The sequence below is a fragment of the Ixodes scapularis genome, unplaced genomic scaffold (genome assembly GCF_016920785.2).
Source record: "Ixodes scapularis isolate PalLabHiFi unplaced genomic scaffold, ASM1692078v2 PGA_scaffold13__105_contigs__length_92229423, whole genome shotgun sequence".
NCBI classification, from domain to species: Eukaryota; Metazoa; Arthropoda; class Arachnida; order Ixodida; family Ixodidae; genus Ixodes; species Ixodes scapularis.
In genome coordinates, this window is record NW_024609839.1 from 89,108,015 (window position 1) to 89,123,726 (window position 15,712).

General features: G+C 47.4%; 1 protein-coding gene across 1 annotated transcript in view; it reads left to right on the plus strand.

The window, feature by feature from the left end:
- LOC120841887 (cytoplasmic dynein 2 heavy chain 1) overlaps positions 1-15,712 on the plus strand; it is a 91,381-nt gene that overhangs the window by 41,848 nt on the left and 33,821 nt on the right. Inside the window, exons 13-17 of the mRNA XM_042289708.1 lie at positions 758-876; positions 3,176-3,358; positions 6,769-6,992; positions 11,144-11,253; positions 12,512-12,726. Coding sequence (XP_042145642.1) covers positions 758-876; positions 3,176-3,358; positions 6,769-6,992; positions 11,144-11,253; positions 12,512-12,726 — 851 coding nt within the window. The remainder of the gene's footprint in view (positions 1-757; positions 877-3,175; positions 3,359-6,768; positions 6,993-11,143; positions 11,254-12,511; positions 12,727-15,712) is intronic.

The window sequence follows — 15,712 nt, forward strand, 5'->3', positions numbered from 1 at the left end:
AAACATTTTTTTTTTTTAATATATCGCACTGGGATTTACTACAGAGGTGCGGCTAGGTGGGGCAACGCATAAAGTTAAAATATCAACGAATAAACTTACCTCGTTCAGAAAAGAAAAAAAGAAACATGTTTCGGGCAATCTACGGTGCCATTTACAAGGGGCACACAGATGGTGGACACTGCCGACAGATGGTGTATGCAACAAAGGTGCAATTGGTGCGCCGATTCGGGTGTTGATAGCAGACGATCTAGCGAAAGATTTTCCATGTATACGCCAGCTGTCGCCAGCAAATCCAAGACGACAAGGACCGTCTGCGTCGCTCGGGAAATGGCGCCGTACATTGCCCGAAACAGGTTTTCTTTTTCAACAAGGTAAGTTTATTTGTTGATATTTTAACTTTATGCGTGCACCACCTAGCCACACCTTTGTGGTAATTCCCAGTGCGATACGTTGAGAAACCGATTTTTGCAGACCGTCCAAAATGGGATTAAAAAAAAGGTTATCGGGAACGAAAAGACACAAGGGGGGGGGGGGGGGGGGATGAACGCACACGTGTCCCGTCGGAGGAGGGATTTCTGGGCTCTGAGGTTGGACCGGGGATCGGAAGGAAGGGCAACGGGTGGAAAGTCGAGTGAAGGCTGTGTGCAATGGGGCGCAACTCATGCACCAACTTTTTTCTGAAAACTTTCATATACGGGGCGTGTGACTTACAGCCCGAAAAATATGGTAATTAATATTTTCTATTGTGCCCTGGCAGGAATGCGCATGGGTGTTGGCGGCAACCCCTACGGCCCCGCGGGTACGGGCAAGACTGAGTCGGTGAAGGCCCTTGGCAATGCAATGGGTCGACAGGTGCTGGTCTTCAACTGCGACGAGGCAAGTTTCTGTCCCCTGTCCTGCTCAGGGAAACTGGAATTCCCGATCATCAGTGGGAAGTATCTGGGCAGTGCCAGGAATGGAAGATTTGTACTTTGTGCACTGTAAAAGGTGTTGCATTTAGGCAGATGTTAATATGGTGCTTCGGAGGGTTTTACTGGGATAGAGAAAAGGTGAGAGAGAAATATGAGTATAATTCCATTTTTCTTAGTTTTCTTTTTTTTAGAATTTAGGGGAATTTTTTGGGGGGGAGGGGTACCGTATTTACTCGCATAATGAACGCACCCCCACAACGGGCATCAATATTTGGACTTTTTTTTTCTCGCGTAATGAGCAGATTTTTAATTTTCAGCTCCGCGAGTTTTGAGCTGCGTCCCACTTAGCCGGCTAGTCACCAAGCCTGCCAATTTTCCTTTGCTGCCAAGAGGCCAGGCCAAGTCAAGCCAATCCAAGCCAAGCTGCTCTCGCAATGGCTGCAATTGCGTGGTTGCGGAAGTGATCAACCGTGAAACCGAGCGGCGCGCATGCCTAGCGATGCTGGGGTCGAGGAATTGCCCAGCCCCGGACGTGCTTCATCTATCAACGTGCTTCGTCTATCAACATTGATGTTAGCAAACACGCCATCGTCTGTGATCCGCTTTCGAACAGTGATATTGTGGAAGTGGTTAGGCCAAAGAATGTTTGTGTCACTCTCCGTGCAGAGTGAGCTTTGTAGGGCACTTTTTTTTATTTATTTATTTCAAAATACTATCAGTCTCTATTGAGACTATGATAGGGTGGGTATACAAGCGTACAAAAAAACACAAGAAAAAGGCAAAAGGCAGTCCAAAAGTGCCCTAAAAAAGGTTTGCAATTTATAGAGCATAGTTACATTGGTGCGCTCATGACCAGCCATGGATGCGCCTTCATCAGCGGAGACAGGTCACAGTATCCTGCCATGTCATATTGGCACCTAAAATGACATTTGAGCAAAGTGTGTAAATGCAAAAATTTTACCTCGTGTAATAACCCCCCCCCCCCCCCCCCCAAATATGTCAATTTTTTGGAAAAAAAAATGTGTTCATTATGGGAGTAAATATGGTATATTTTTTCCCACAGGTTCTGCGTTTTTTGTGTGAATTGGTTAAGTTATAACCAAACCAATTTACACAAAAAACAGAATCTGTAGGAAAATTAATCTCTAGATATGAGGTATAATATATTTTAATGTTATATCGTTAATGACATAATTTTTTCAAGGACCTAATTTTCGCAAAATTTGTGTCCTGAAGAATATTGTGAAAAATTGATGTGCGAACACATCAGCCCATGCTAACAAACACCTAGCATACCACTCCCTGTCGTGAAATTTTCTACTCACAAAATATAGAGTAAAAGCTATATATATATGCACTTCGCAAAATTTTAGAAATATCGAGCCCGCCAAAATAAAGTTGTTTACAGTAAGTGTGACTCTTCCATAAAATGTTTTCTATGAAACCTAAGGCTACTTCTCATTGAGCGTAAATACTATAGGTTTTATCAGAAGATAATGCTGCAATATGAAATTGGCAGTTATTTGTTAAATGTCTTCATATAGAAATTTACACCAAAATAGTTGTGGTCAAGTGTCTTAATTAAGAAGCCAATTCCTTTCGATTTTTTTCGAGCTTCGGAACTCTTTCTACCAGCATCTGCTATCGTAATATTTGGTTAGAAGATTGAATTCAGCGCACCAATATTTTAATTAACATAAAAATTTTAGTACTCGCACATGTCTATTCCTGGTTAATTTACAACGGTAAAAAGGTTCCCAGCTACTGTCACACTTACCAGCATTTTGTGTTTGCAATAGCAATCTTGGGGTTTAGAAAAAGTTTTGATTTTGCGAATCCACCCACAGTAGCAAATTACGTAGGTGAATTCAACATTTTCCCATTGAAACCAGTTCAGTGACTTTGCTACAAACAGGAATTTGTCAGCATTCTTCAGTACTTGAGACTTGCTCACACATACAGCACACTGCTAACCCAGCACTACAGACAAAGTGCTGACTTTGCTGCTCTTTCTGCTTCTGCACAATGCAGCGCTAATTCAGTGCTGAATCAGCATTGACAGTAGCACTGATGCAGCGCTGACTTTGCATTATCCCAGTGCAAAAATATACGTGAGAACTGGCCTTTACACACAGGGTACAGTGCTGCTAACTCGGCATCGAGCAAGTGCTGACACTAGCAGAAATGCAGTGTCGATTTGGCACTTTCTCGGTGCAAAATTGCACACACAAACTGGACTTTAAGGTACATACGTTCCGTCGCAGGGCATCGACGTGCGCTCCATGAAGCGCATCTTCGTCGGCCTGGTCAAGTGCGGAGCCTGGGGCTGCTTTGACGAGTTCAACCGGCTGGAGGAGTCCGTGCTGTCCGCCCTGTCGGTCCAGATTCAGAAGATCCAGCTGGCCCTCAAGGAGAGGGCGCCACACGTCGACCTCCTCGACAAACAGGCAAGGCCTCCTCCGTCCACGAGAGATGCAATCGAAGGTCTTTAATGCGTGGGTTATAAAACTGGTTTCCTCGGGGCCGGGGTTCCCCAGGTCACTCTCGCGGTTTCCCAAGCTCCCAGATTTTCTCGATCATCCCTTCTGCTAAGTAGTGTTTTCCCACTTTAAGCGCCGCTTTAGTAGATCTGAATCACACAGCGATGCATAAATATAAGCCAAATGCTCTCGAGTGCATACATTATTGTTTGCAAGGTCTGTAGACATCTGCGCTGCCTTACCGCACCAATGCTGGAACCAGAAAGGTTCCTTGAGATGAAAAAGTTGGAAAACCTATGCTTTAAAGCACGAAAAAAAAATTTAGAGCCCTTCCACTTCACGTGAAGATAAAGGACCAGCGTAGCTGTTATTTTTACAACATCTAGGACAATACCTAGAAAACAACCTCAAGTATGACTTCTAGGACGACCTCGAGAACGACCTCAAGGACGACTTTAGGACGACCCCGAGGATGATGTCTAGGACGACCTCAAGGACGACGCCTAGGACGATTTTAAGAACGGCCTTAAGGACAACTTCTAGGATGACCTCGAGGATGACATCTAGGACGACCTCAAACACAACTTCTAGGACGACCTCGAGGACGACGGCTAGAAAACGACCTCGAGGACGGCTTCTAGGACGACCTCGAGGATGACGTCTAGGGCGACATCATCAGCCATCTTCGCAATTGTCCTAGAAGTCGTCCTTGAAGTCGCAGAGATGTGATTTCTGCGCCGATTGCGCCAAACTGCGCCAAGGGGCTAACCCTGCTACATCCTGCTACATTTTGCCAAAATATGGGTAATCTGCGCCAAGCCTGCGCCAAAGGACCAATTTAGGTCACCTTTCAAAACCGAAACTAAACTGAGTACTGTAATTGAGCAGGCTTAAACGTAAACTTTTCGGTGGACATCCACCTGGAACGTCTACGCCAGCATCAATATGACGTTAAAAAGAATAACGTGCAGGGCAGTGCGCTGGCAGAACACGTCCAAAAAGAGGGTCACACGATTGAATTCAACAACTGCTCTATTCTTGGGACGGAAAGAAACTGGCGAAGACGCCTTTTATTAGAGTCCTGGTACATCCAGAACACCAAAAATAACGTCAACCGGTCAGCCGGGACACTGCCAAGTGCCTACGTGTCCGGTTTGCGGTGCGTCACGCAAGGCGCTACAAACCAAAAAGCGCGTGCAGATACAACAGCTGTTTTAAAGAAGCCAACAACACCGGGCAATATGCAAGACGACGACAAGGACAAAAACAGTCACCCGTGATCAAGGGGCCGAGCTGGCCTTGAAACGTCGGGCTCCATATCAATTTTTTGGTTAGAGAGATTTTCCTTTCTTTCATAATTGAGCAGGCGTGTGTTATGTGGCGCAAGCGGCCACCTGACACAAAGTACCGTGCATCAATTGTCCACCCGGCTTTGCATGGTTTTCCTAGCGTCTCGCGCTTCGAGCTCTCTCTTGTGGGTCCCGTCTCTCATCTCTTTTTTTTTATATTTTCAGTGATAGACGCGGATGTGTGCAGACGCTCCGACGCTAGCATGCCGGGTACCAGCTATGCCGTCATGCTGTGAAACGAAAAATGAAACCCGTTTTTGCGCGGCAGAAGTTACTTTGTGAGCTGAAGCAACGACGTGGGAAAACTATATTTGGTCACTGCCTTTCAGTCACCGTGGTCGCGCGACGTCGAATGTTGCCGTCCCCACATCACTATACTTTCTAAAATGAAACTAAGTGCCGCCGCCTGTTCATCAACATTCCTGTTCTTGTTTAAATCGTATCATACGTTACTACAAAAATCCATCTTTAATTCAAAGACTGCTCTGTCAAAGTATTGATTATCTAGATTCCTCTCAGTGGACCTTCCTTCGAAAGGGACCTCGGTATGTGAAAAATCTGCCGTGAAAGAAAGTTGATGAAGAGAAGTGAGCTAAAGCAAAGAAGGCAATTTCTGCATGCTGAACCAGCACAGCGTGCTTGTTTGTCTCGAGTTCAGTCGTTGCACAAAGTGCTCCAAGAACATTTTGAGGCTGGCTCGCAATGTCTTGCATCGATGCACTCAGGTTCTTTATTTTTTGTGTGTTCAGCTTGTACCTTGTTTGCCGGCCTGGCAAGCACGTGCCGCTGGACTGTTTTTGTCGCATGCTCGAAAGTTACATTTTGTGAACTTTGGGGATAAGTTAGCGACGGAGCTGAGGGGCATGGTTTTGGTTTCGATCGGACAGCCGTTGTCTGCGCTCGCGCGACGAAGCATGCCCAACAGCAAACCTGCCGAAGTTGGCCTCACATGCATGCGAACATGATTGCGTGACTGAGGCACCAGCTGGGACGCTTGCAATTCATTGTTTTACGTTTGCTTACTTTTGACGAAAATCTGGCACATCGGGAACCAGTAAAACGGTGGCAAGCGGTTTTTCGAAATTGCTTGGCAATGCTTACAGCACTGTACACTTGTGGGATGTCTGAGCAGTAAAAACAGAAGCAGCAAGTTCCGTCACAACACGTCACATCAGAACACAGCTCATCACAAAGTGCCCTTCATTTGTACAGCACTTAAAACAAATATTTTTATTTTCCTAAGAATATCTGCTCCAAAATCCACTTTTGCTGCTCTAAAACACTGTCTTGGCTGTTCTAAAAGCCGCTTTTGCGCTCTAAAACACCGTTTTGGTTGCTCCAAAGGCCACATTTGCTGCTCTAAAACACTGTTTTGGTTGCTTCGAAACGTGCGCCAAAATGGCTTAGACCAATCACATCACCGAGGTCGTCCTCGAGGTTGTCCTAGGCGTTGTCCTCAAGGTCGTCCTAGAAGTCGTCCTTGAGGTCGTCCTTCCTTTTCCCAACCAGGATTTTTAAAAAAATGTTTTTTTTTCCTTTGCATGTGTCCTTTAACATAAATGTGTTGTAGGGTTGGGTTTCATGAGAAAAATTACATGTTTCCCCCTAACCATTATGCTCGACTGGCACACGGGCCAAGGTCATAAAGCAATATAGCCCCCTATGGGCCACATTGCTTATATGACCTTGACGTCGAGAAGTGACGTGACACCATGGCATCATGTGACAATGCAGTGTCGCATGACCCCCTGATGTCATGTGACACCTGAACTTGACGTCATGAGTCATGTAACGTCCCCTGGCATCACATTGGGACGTTAAATGACTCATGATGTCATGTCACTTGATGTCTAGTTCAGGTGTTGCACAGTGTCATGACATTAGAGCGTCACGTGTGATGTCATGTCATTGTGGGATGCCACATCGTCAGAGTACCTATAAATTTCCCGCACTTGAAGCGCCATTGAGACGTACCATATGGATAGTCCATTGCTTATGGATCAACCGAGTGGGCCTCTCCTTCATCAGGTTGAGGTGGACCCCAATGCGGGCATCTTCATCACCATGAACCCCGTGGGCAAGGGCTACGGGGGGCGCCAGAAGCTGCCGGACAACTTGAAGCAGCTCTTCCGCCCCGTGGCCATGTCTCGGCCGGACAACGACACCATTGCCCGGGTGCTGCTCTTCTCCGAGGGCTTCAGGCACTCGCGACCGCTCGGCTCCAAACTGGTCGCCATCTTCGACCTGGCCAGGTAAGGGCAGTGCTCCTTTACTTCGTTTCACCTTGCTTCGGACTGCAGCGGACACTGCGAGCTATCTCGGTCAATCCAGCTCTATGAACGGAAAGCTCTGCCCGTCACTGCGCCCCCTCTCCGAGGTTACGTAACACTCACATGGCCTTGGATTGGCTCCGATGGGTCGTAGCATCCTCTGCGGTTGGTTTTAAGATGAAGCGAAGTATAGATTACAGAGTGTTTCCAACTGTTTGATTCACGTCACGTGATTTATGGCCCGCCTCTGCAATACAAGCTGCAGTGGGGGGAAGAGAACGGAAGCGTCGGTCGTCAGTTGCCTTTCCATCTGCTTTTCTCCTCTCCAGGTGACAGCGCAACGCACACGCACTAGGGACCAATGCGCCCAGGCGGCGTCCATCATTAACTTGCAAATGCTCTTCATATGCTCCCTCTCAAGTCTAGGCTCACTAGGTGCGGGCAGATGGCTGTGCGACACGTGGACGCCATTTATTTTCCTTAAATTTTCAGCCCCTTTACACTACCCCTGCGAAGCAGGATGAAAATTCTGCGACCGAAGCGACGCAAGCGAGAAAGGTCTCTTTACACATATGTCAGTCTCCTGTGTCTATTCATCCATCCGGTCCCACCGAATGTAGTTTGCACCTGCCTTTTTGTTGTCTTTATGTGGAGAATGCAGCATTGTTAAGACCATAGATCATCATTAAGATCATCATCACCATTTATTTTCCCTTAGGTGCATATCAGGGTGTGGGTGTAATGATAATTATAGCAGATTTATCCAGTGTTCCCAAATAACTATAAACATAAATGTGTATAATTTAACAAAAACAAACAGGGATGTGAATTGAACAAGAAAATTTCCACACTGTAGCTTTACTTCTCTTTTTCCTTAAGTTTTTGCTTGACCAGGGTAGAAAATAATTTCCTGCTGGAAACTTTAGTGTAAGTTGGCAGACAAATAATTACAGCGGAGCTGTTGAGGGCTAGTTTCCCCAGTATTGTGACCGCGGGCAAACAAATGTCGACACAAAACTCCGGACAGCTACCACCATCTATGAGCGATGGCAGCAACCAGACAACTGGCTTGCCGGTTGTCTGGTTGCCACCGTCGCTTATAGATGGCGGCGACCTTTCCAGCCTTTCCACTATGGCTTTCACCAGAGTGGAAAGGCTTAATTTCTTTAGGTATCGTCGTCCGAGAGGTCGTCCTAGACGTCATCCCCGAGGTCGTCCTCCAGGTGTCATCCTAAAAGTTGTCCTTGAGGTCATCCTAGACGTCGTCCTTGAGGTCGTCCTAGAAGTGATCCTTGAGGTCGTCCTAGACGTCCTAAATGTTGTCCTCGAGGTCGTCCTAGATGTTGTCCTCAAGGTTGTCCTAGAAGTTGTCCTTGAGGTCGCCCTCTAGGCGGCGTCCTTGAGGTCGTCCAAGAAGTCGTCCTAGAGGTCGTCCCACCATAGTACAGCTTTGCTGGTCCCCCTTCTTCACCAGAGTGGAAAGGATGAAAGTGTTTTACTGCACAGCTCTTAGGCGCCCATTCCCGGCTTGAGCGGCGTCGCCGTCGGCGGAACCGCACGGTGCATTATGGGACGTGTGACATCACTGATGACGTCCTCAGTGACGGTGATGATGATGTCATCACGATGATGTCACTGATGATGATGCCAATGACCCCTGTGAGGTCACAAGACCCCTGCGACGTCACGTGACTCCTGTGAGGTCACGTGACCTCGGTGACGTCATGTGATCCCCGTGAGGTCACATGACCCCGGTGACGTCACGTGACCCCGGTGACGTCCATTAAGCCCCGTAAGGTCACGTTACCCCCTGAGGTCGCGTGACTCCCGTGAGGTCGCATGACTCCCGTGAGGTCACGTGACCCCGGTGTCGTCACGCGAGGTCACGAGGGTCATGTGATCTCACGGTCACACCGACGGCGACGCCAGTGCCGACGCCGCTCAGAGCGAGGACTAGCAGGCAGGATGACGAGGTGAAGAGGAAGGAGAATGGGTATACCCTCCCCTCAGTACCCTTCCCTCCTCCTCCTCAAGAGCTGCGCTCTAATTCGTCATTACAGTGAGTTGTAAACGGCTTTCATTTTTTTTCTTAAATTTTTAATTTTTGTGGTTTAATTGCATTAGAATTGATCCTGTCACTCACATGAAATTGCTGGTTTTAGTTGACTTCTAAAATTGATCTATTTGTTTTGTGGACGTCATCCAGAGAGGGGCAGACGGGGCAGAAGAAAGGCATGGTGCCTGACAGCCTCTGCCTTCTCTCAGTTCAACAGCATAACAATAAAGATATGGTAGATATGATCACTGTATACAGACAGTAACAGTATATGCAGTGATGTGATTGCTGCGCCAATTGCGCCAAACTGCGCCAAGGGGCTAACCCTGCTACATGCTACATTTTGCCAAAATATGGGTAATCCGCGCCAAGCCTGCGCCAATGGACCAATTTCGGTCACCTTTCAATACCGAAACTGAACGGAGCATCGTAATTGAGCATGCGTGAGGTAGGTGACGCAAGCTGCCGCCCGACACACAGTACCCTGCATCAATCGTCCACCTGGGGCCCTAAGCTGGACGCTTGGCGAAAACGACGGCGAGAAATCTGGCGGCCGCGATTGGCCAACACCACACTTGACCTTGGCGCCGGCCAATCATAGCCGCCGAATTTCTCGCCGACTTTTCCGCCAAGAGTCCAGATTAGGGCCCCTGGTTTCGCATGGTTCTTAACTCAGTCTCGCTTTTTGTGCTCTCGTCGCCTCGTAAATCTCGTCTCGCGCCTTTTTAATTTTTTTTTTAACGATAAACGCGGGTGTGTGCGGACTCTTCGACGCTAACGTGCCAGGTACAGGCCATGCCGTCATGCTGTGAAACGAAACCACGTTTTTGCGCGGCGGAGGTTACTTTATGAGCTGAAGCACTCGCTCCTGAAAGCAACGGCTGTGGGAAAACTATATTTGGTCCCTGCCTTCATGAGATCATGGTCACGCGACGTCGGGCGTAGCTGCCCCACATCGCTGTAGATATGGCGCTTTCTAAACTAACGTAAGTACCGCCGCATGTTCATCAACATTCCTGTTCTTGTTTAGATCATACGTTATTACAAAAATCTCTTTTTAACTAAAGACACTTGTGTCGAAGTATTGATTACCTATAAGTTTCTCTCAGTGGGCTTTCTTTCGAGAGGGAGTACATGAAAATACTGCCGCGAAAGAAAGTTGAAGAGAAGTGAGCTAAACCAAGGAAGGCAATGTCTGCACACTGAACCCGCACAGGACGCTTATTTCGCTCGAGTTCAGTTGTTGCACAAAGCGCTCCAAGAACTTTTTGATTCTGGCTCGTGATGTCTTGCATCGATGCACTCAGGTTCTTTTTTTCTGTGTGTTTAGATTGTACCTCGCCTGCCAGCCTGGCAAGCACATGTCGCTGGACTGTTTTTCTGTCATATGCTGGACAGTTGCATTTTGCATAAAAGTTTGGGAACCAGTTGGCGACGGAGCTGAGGGGGAACCAGTTGGCGACGGAGCTGAGGGGCATGGCTTCGGTTTCGATCAAACAGCAGTTGTCTACACTCGTATACGAAGCACACGCAACTGCAAGTCTGCCGAAGTTGCCCTCACGTGCATGCGAACATGATTGCGTGACTGAGGCACCAGCCGGGGCGCTTGCAATCTATTGTTTTACGCTTGCTTACTTTTGACGAAAATCTGGCACGTCAGGAACCAGTAAGACGGTGGCGAGCGGTTTTTCGGAATTCCTCGGCCACGCCTACAGCACTGTACACTTCTGGGATGTCTCAGCAGTAAAAACACGAGCAGCAAGTTCCGTCACAACACAACAAAAAGTGCCCTAGCACTTGAAACAAATATTTTTAGTTTTTTTAAGAATTTGTGCTCCAAAAGTCGCTTTTGCTGCTCCGAAACACTGTTTTGGCTGCTCCAAAAGTAACTTTTGCTGCTCCAAAACACTGTTTTGGCTGCTCAAGAGGCCACTTTTGCTGCTCCAAAACACTGTTTTGGCTGCTCCGAAAGGTGCTCCAAAATGGCTTAGGCCAATCACATCACTGTATATACTTTACCATGTCCTAAATCCAAACATTCCTCTTAATTAGTATAGTTTTGTGTTTGTTTTTGCAGGGAACTGCTGATGCCGCAGCAGCACTATGACTGGGGGCTGAGAGCTCTCAAGAGTGTCCTGCAAGCCTGTGGGAGGCTGCTGAAAAGTGCCAGGGATTCTGCTCCTCTCGGTTGGCAACTCTTTTTTTTTTTTCCTTTTGATAAAGCTGCACTTGAGTTTATGGCTTGGGCTCTGACGAGAGCTGGTAATTTGAAATAACTCTGTGTTCTACTTTATTTTGGCCTTGTCAATTTCAGTTAGATACCATTAATTTTATTGACTTTACGTTTTAGAGGGAGCCAACGAAGAAAGCTACATAATGTAGAAGCAGCTTTTGAACAAAGAAAACTACAATATATTTTTATCTAATACTCGTAGCATTTTATGCTTTTTGTCAGGCCCACTAACTGTGAGGTTCAATGAAACTTGTTTCTAGCGTCTTATTTATCGGACATTTGGATTCTTAGACGCTTATTGCTACGATAAGTACTTTAGAAACTGTCAATGTGCCCCGTGAATTTACTGCGCAAGTGCTGTTGTAATGTCGACCAGACAGTATGGTAAATATAAACAGTTCACGTCCGACCCTCATTGGCCAAATGTGGCTTCTTGAAAGAACCTCATCTTGCACGTGGGTCTGAATGTGAAAACATCTTTGACCGCTACTTGGGAGTAAATCTGCACAAGCGACGTCGGGGAAAATTCTACCAAAATGTGAAACAAAAGTGCTATGTTATTGCTTGCAAGCATAAGTAGCGGTACCCTGGCATTCGTTTCACCGACGTGTACCGTATTTGTCTGCTAAATTTAGCCAATCAATTTTTCTTCTAAATGTAGTGGGAAGCGTTTCTCCGCTAAATTTAGTGAGAAAGTCGTAACATCTCTGGGCGTCGCGTGCTTAGCGGCGCCTCAGCCGCGGCGCCTGAGACGTGTCTCCGATTGGCGCGTCTACCGCCACCCAAAAAGAGGTCCCTCAATTTCCCCTTCACGACCTCGTGGAAGCGTTGCGCTGTCGCCGGCCACGACCCCAGCGGCGTCGCAGCAGCGACGATTCGCGTAGCAGACGCCTGTTCCACCACAGGTTGCTCTCCAGCTCGGCGATCCACGGAAGCTCCGGCAGCTGGTAGCTAAGAACCCGCTACGACGTCAACGCTTGCACTTGCTCGTGCTTTTTGCCGGGAGTTCCGGCGCCAAGCGCTAAAATCGTGCCATCCGACAGCGGGGCACTCTGGCTTCCGCGACATCATCTGTTGCCACCTCGGGGCCATGTTTGACGTATGCTTGTTGGGATAGGATATGCCGAACACACCCGTCAAAGACGCGTTCCAGCCACCGTACCTCGGTCGTCGGCGTGTGTAATTTGTTCCGGTTTCTCGTACCCCGCTCAGAGTTGGACAGGGAGTATTGGGAGAGCGGCCTGGTGGTGCAGGCGGTGCGTCTCAACACCCTTCCCAAGCTGGCCTTCGGGGACTGCCAGCAGTTCGACGCCCTCGTCCGAGACGTCTTCCCGGACGTCCAGCTGCGGGAGTTTCGGGACGCCGACACGGTGGCCGCCATTGGAGAGGCCTACAAGGAGCTCGGGCTGGTTCCAAACGACATGCAGGCAAGCCTCTCTGTCGTTCGACGCGGCTTTGCCGTCTCGACGATGGGCCGAAGAAAAATTGGCTGCAGGCTACATTGACGTTTTTTTTTACGAAAGCCACGTTCCGCCGAATGAACGGGGGCAAGCCTGGTTGCGTCTCGGTTCTCGGTCGTAGCAGAACGAGCCTACCTCGCTTCCCTGTCCCTAGCCTAATGCCCTTCTTTCTTTTCCGACATCTCAATGGCATGACGAACGCATCGCGAGACTTAGTGGGCCGCTACTTCTGTTCAGTGATGTCCTCTCCGGTCCCCTCCTTTCTCTTGCGAGACATTGTGAAGATCAGCGAGCATACGACTTTTATCGTAGTAGACCCTTTTCGAAATTGCGCCCTCTGTTGGAAGCTGAGGGAATCCGTGGAGACACGAGCTTGTGCTCCTTGCGTTAAATTGTGCGTCGGCTGCACAAGCCCTTGTCCAGGGAGAGCGAAACCCGAAGCTACCCACTTGCGCTGCTTGCACGTTCCGTGGTGCTGATCGGCGTGAAAGAAATGTTACTTCATTTAGTAGCCACCGCTTCACAACTCTGCCTTGGCGCAGTGGTTGAGTGTCGGGCTCGCAACCTTGGGGTCATGGGCCTGACTCCCCTGGGGAGGTGGGAAAGTTTGGAATTGTTTTTTTCTCAATTTATGCATTTATCATTTACCCGCGCATGTATTTCTTGTTACGAATCCAAATTTTCCTACATGGGCCGCCGAAAGAAATGCTATCGCATTTAAGATCTCTCTGAAAACTGCCTGTCTATTTGCTATATCCCAAAGGTACTTTAAACAAGTAGCATTTATAGTTTTTCCGTGACGTCGTCGTGCTGCCCGATGTTACATGACATGACCACGTGGTGCGACGTCTGGTCACATGATGTCAGTGTCACAGAATAGCACATGTCAGTGACACATGATGTCACATGATATCATGTACTCCTCGACGGCTATCGCCATGGTCACCCCTAAGGAAGAGATTAAGTAAGTTTCTGAACATTGGGCTCCTAGTTAGGGCTTGGCCGAACATCCTTTCTAATTGTTCTGCCCCTCAACCGGATAGATTTTTGTTCAATGTTCACATTCAAGCGTAACACCGTTTATTTTTATCATCAATTTATTTATTTATTTATTGAAATACCTTAAAGCTCCTTCTGGGAAGGACATTACATAAGGGGGGGATAAGTACATCATATATGCAACACACAAAAATAATAAAATAAAAACATGCACAGCAGTGCAAACATCAATGACGGTAGAGACCGAGAAAAGAAAGCCACTTCTATGCAGCTTTGTGAGCCCTCAGTGCCCCTACGAGGTAAACAACACGAGGTGGTAGTAAAATAAGAAAAACACGTCATCCAGACAATTGACAAGGTGTCTAGCAACCGGGAAAACCGGGAATTGTCAGGGAAATTTTTATTACCGGGAAAATTCAGGGAATTGTCAGGGATATCGTCAGAAAGTGAGCCCTGTCAGGGAAAATGAGCCGGGAACACCATCGAGTGCCCTGAGCAAAGACTTGAGGACAGAAGAATAGGCAATAAATTCTGCTTAGAGCGGAGTGCAGGCTCTGCTCACCCGATGTAGAATGTGTTGCCCTATGCAAAGGGAGCATCCGACAAATCTAGTCCAAGCCTTGGATTGGATTGGATTGAATTAAGGGCGTGACACTGGTCTAGATCCAGTTAGAGCTAATAGACTTAGTAACAAATGGAAAGCCGCAGACTCCAATTTAATCCAAACCTTAAGCCGAAAGTGTGCATCTAGCGGCCATGCGGTCATACTGCCATTCGGTTATTGACGTGTGTGGTTGAGCGTCGTGTTTTCATGGTATTTCCAGAAGTGGCCTCTTCGCTGACGATGTCGGCGGCAAGAAACTGCTCGTTTCATCCGGACTGGATGAACCCGAATATTTTGGAATGTGCAAGTTGGGTTATGCTCGTGAAAAATGATCCCCACAGTGCTCAATGCCTCGTGTTGTAACGGTCTTATATATTTAACCGCCTGTACAGTGGTGAGGGAAATTCACCTGAAATTGTCAGGGGAAACCTGGAAAAGTCAGGGGATTTTCAAAATAATAATTTGCTAGACACCCTGAACGAGCAGTGTGCACTTTTATACAATGTCAGAACAGGATAGAGTTCTCGAACGGTTCCTGGGAACTGAGGGCTAGCACCCTCAGGGGGTTTTCCCGAGCTCCAAATTTTTGTCGGCGAGCCCGGCACTTAAGTGATATGCTCTTCTAGTTTCAAGGGACACCGAGAGGGTGTTTATACTCACCGAGGTTTTTGTTTGTACATGACACTTAAGAGCCCAACTACCCAGAACACAATTCACAATTTGCGGCTCGAAATTCGGTTTCTTTCGGCCTAAAAACTGCCCATCAAGAACTGGCCGGTTTGAGTCATGCTCACTCTCTTTTCCGTGATCACGTGCCATTTCCTATGGTTTAGATACAACCACCAAATATAATCAGTCATGGGTCATTAAAGGCACATGCTCAATACTAAAAGTTGACAGAAAATATGATGCCCATTTTTGTAACTTCTAAAAAAAAATATTGAAAAACAAAGTTGCACAGACACGTGACTTACAATAAATTTCTCTTCCTCTATATTTCTTCTTCCTCCCTAGTCCAGTTTCGATTTGGAGTAGTTGCATTTTTTTTCTTTATTAAAAATATGTGACACTGTAGCAAAATATTTATTGCGAGTCTCCTGACACCATGTCGAATCGCCTGGCGATAGACTAAAAAACATTTTTGGGGGAGTGTTAGTGTCCCTTTAAGCATCATTTTTGTAACAATCTGAGCTATCTAGCAATGCAAATTATGCACCAGACACTTCCTAGTATGTTCGTTATGATTCACAAGGCCCTTGGGCTTCTGCGCTGCTTTATTGCTTTAATGCCGAGACCGGGGAGGGTTCCTCAGTTGTTAGTCAAGAGAGATAAAAAAATGTAAGCATGTCT